General features: G+C 45.8%; 2 protein-coding genes and 1 pseudogene across 3 annotated transcripts in view; all 3 read right to left on the minus strand.

The window, feature by feature from the left end:
- The window catches only part of H257_14717 (hypothetical protein), a gene marked incomplete at both ends in the record, with an annotated part of 1,450 nt that extends 986 nt beyond the window's left edge, over positions 1–464 (minus strand). Inside the window, one exon of the mRNA XM_009842608.1 lies at positions 46–464. Within this exon, the coding sequence (XP_009840910.1) occupies positions 46–464 (419 nt within the window). The remainder of the gene's footprint in view (positions 1–45) is intronic.
- A 387-nt stretch (positions 465–851) lies between these two features.
- On the minus strand, positions 852–920 carry H257_14718 (annotated as a pseudogene). The gene has a single exon. The product of its transcript is annotated as a tRNA-OTHER (tRNA).
- Positions 921–2,142: 1,222 nt separating this feature from the next.
- H257_14719 (hypothetical protein) lies at positions 2,143–2,325 on the minus strand (the record flags this gene model as incomplete). The annotated part of the gene is made up of 1 exon (XM_009842609.1): positions 2,143–2,325. One exon carries the CDS (start codon positions 2,323–2,325, stop codon positions 2,143–2,145), a length of 183 nt encoding a protein of 60 aa, XP_009840911.1.
- Between the last annotated feature and the right edge of the window lie 878 nt (positions 2,326–3,203).

Consider the following 3,203-nt stretch of genomic DNA (forward strand, 5'->3'; position numbering starts at 1 on the left):
GCAATGTCATCCAGAATCGATGAGAACGAAAACAGAATCGATGACCCCGCGACCCATTCGCGGGCATGTTGCAGGGCTTGAAAGTACAGCGATTTCGAGTGGCCTTTGGTCAGCTTGTACCCGTAAATCGTGGCCCCCTTGTACGTCTTAGAGATGGCAAACTTGCTCACCAAGTTCGAGTTTTGGGCGACCAAGGTATCGATGAACTCGTTGATTTGATCGAGGGTGCGGAAGCAGTTGTAGAACGCACTGGTCGAGTACTGTCCGGCCTTGAGGGACGAGATGTAGTTGGCGTTTTGTTCGTGGCAAGCGCGGTTTACCTTGGCATTTTGGAAAAACAAGAGAAATTCATCCTCCTCAATCAACGTTCGAGCGCGGTCGTCGAAAACCGTGAAGGTGTTGTTGGTTTGGGCGGTGGTCGCCGACGCAAATAGGGCAATGGCACTGAGGAGGAAGAACTTCATGGCGAAATGAAAAATGAAGAATAGCATTTTGGGCTGCCAAAACGCCTTGGAAAGGGTTCGTGATGGTGTGGTAGAAATTTGGATGGAATTCTCAGACTGATACAGTAGAGGGGTGTAATGGCCTTGGTTAATTGAGTTTGGATTATCATTTGTTTAAGACATTCCTCCGCGAGGGCCGATACTAGAACTACCAGTTACATGTTGTGGAACCGCTTCGCCAACTGTAACGCGCCTGCTCGCCCAGGGGCGGTGTGTAATCTTCGGTTTTTACTTCGCTCAGCGCTTCATACCTCGTGCTTCGATCGATCTTCTTCGAAGTTCGGTCCTCGCCTCCCTTGTAATCCGGATTCAGCAGGAGGAGGAACGGATAAATCCTGCGGGAATAATCCGGGGAAGCCGGGGGTCGAACCAACGACCTTTGAGTTAAGAAACCGATGCTCTACCAGCTATCCCCCCCAGGTGACATTCGATGACCTGGCAGGTTCTCGAACGGTCGATTGCATTGCGACTAAACGTGAAAAGCAGACTGAACAGTGATGATTGCTTGATAGCTTTGCGACTAAACGTGAAAAACAGAGACTGAACGGTGATGATTGCTTGATAGCTTTGCGACTAAACGTGAAAAACAGAGACTGAACGGTGATGATTGGGTGATAGCTTTGCGACTAAACGTGAAAAACAGAGTAACGTTACAGTAACGTTACAAGTGTTACTGTAATACTAGGTATTGCGGATGCCCTTACGTAGAGGGTATAATTTGGTGGTCCATCGGGTCTGGTTTGTGCTGATAATGGAGCAAAGACTACTAATGGTAAGTAGTACTACTACATAGTACTTCGGAGTAGTTGGTAGTATCGAACTACCACAGTACGGAGTAGTAGTTCGATACTACCAACTACTCCGAAGTATCGAACTACTACAGCAGTAGTTCGATACTACTTCAAGTACCAATTATTTATAACGTTATGGATTTCAAATATCCGTAATACAGTGCTGGAAAAAACATTAGCACATGAGGTTTTTTTTTGTTTACTCAATCTGCACGAACATCTAGCTCTCAAGAATCATTCACAACACTTAAAATGACATTACACTACAATTGAAGTCAATCTCGATGTCGTACAAACTAAAAAAATTGCATTAATCGACAAAATTGATATTTGCACCTGGAATAAAGAATAGCACAACGATGTAAAATGTATTGTTACGAAATCAAAAATTTCAATCAAGTTGAACTAATACTTGGCCATGCCCCCACCCATCACAATGACACTCGTGCACCGGCGTGGTATCAAATCCACCAAGTTTTTTATCGTCAAATCGTCGACTCCAGCACACGCACGCTTGATCGCAACCTTGAGGTCCACAACGTTCCCATATTGCTTGCCATTGCTGTAAACGATACGTACAATCCGTCCCCAGAGAAGATTGAATTTTTTCTCGTCGGACCAAATGATCTTGTCTCACTAGTGTGGTTGTGGAGCTGCTCCAATGCAAAATTCAGCCTCACACTCTTGTGCTTCTCAGTGAGCGCTAGCGTCGAGTTGCGCGGTGTTGGAGGACAACTTGTATCGTACGGCACGAGAGGTGATAGGTAGGTCCAATTGAGCAACGAACTTGGACGACAACAAATCTGTTTTCGAGACCTCGCGGAACGTGAGTCGAAGGGTGGTATTGCTCAGTTTAGGAGGCCTTCCGCCTTTAAAGCGTTTTCCACAGGCTTGGGGTTCTTCAGGTAGTTGGAAATGGCCTTGCATGACTTCTCCAAGCTCTTGGACATGAACAGTACAGATTTTTCGGTGGCCTTCCAGACTGAAATTTGGCCGCGCTGATACTCGTCGAGTTGCAATCCTCTGCCCATGCTGTTTATGTGTGGTGGGGTGTCGATGGTTGTTTGATATGTGTTTAAAATTGCAGGTTGCTAGGCTGAGAACTGTTCAAGTTGCATGAAGTTTAGGGAGAGTCGGCTATTCTTACTTCCGCTGCAAAAATCAGGGGATGACTGGATTGGCTGCTTTCCGTTTGACACTGGTCTGTGCCACATGACGTCATATGTAGCGATAAATCATTAGGTTGGTGCGATGAAGCAGAGGCATCTCTTCACTTTCGAATTACGCCTTACTGTTAACTGAGCACCTTACTGTAACGTTGGTTTGAAAGGGGTAATACGAACCCCTCTCAACCCCACCACTGTGTTGCCCGCGTTCACCTCAATAGAAATTACAGTACTGTAGCTAACCTCCAAGTACGCTTAGTCGTCGATGAAGTCGACAGCTGGCACGACTGTAATCTCTTGATAGCCAAATTGGTCATGCAAATAAATGTGCTCACAAAGCACACGCCATGTAGAAATTATCATCCGGAGTACTGATTTAAGGAAATTGGAAATGGGTGATGGCCAAAATGATTACTAGTACTTCAGTACTATTACTTCAGTACGGAGCAACACCTTCGGTGTTGGACTTTTTACACTAACGATATTTATACCTTTAATCCGGGAATTCTGAGATACCTTTCAACAGCCAATCAGGACGCCTGAACTGAGGATTTGTTGCACAAAAAAGTACAGTGGTGGGATTTCTAAGCATTTCTAACCCACCAAGCCGTCTTGTGGAGGTGCCATGATTAATTGAGTTTGGATTATCATTTTTAAGACATTCCTCGCGAGGGCCGACACTAGAACCACATGTTATGGAACCGCTTCGCCAATTGTAACGCGCCTGCTCGACCAGGGGCGGT

Source organism: Aphanomyces astaci (assembly GCF_000520075.1).
Source record: "Aphanomyces astaci strain APO3 unplaced genomic scaffold supercont1.61, whole genome shotgun sequence".
Lineage (NCBI taxonomy): Eukaryota > Oomycota > Saprolegniomycetes > Saprolegniales > Verrucalvaceae > Aphanomyces > Aphanomyces astaci.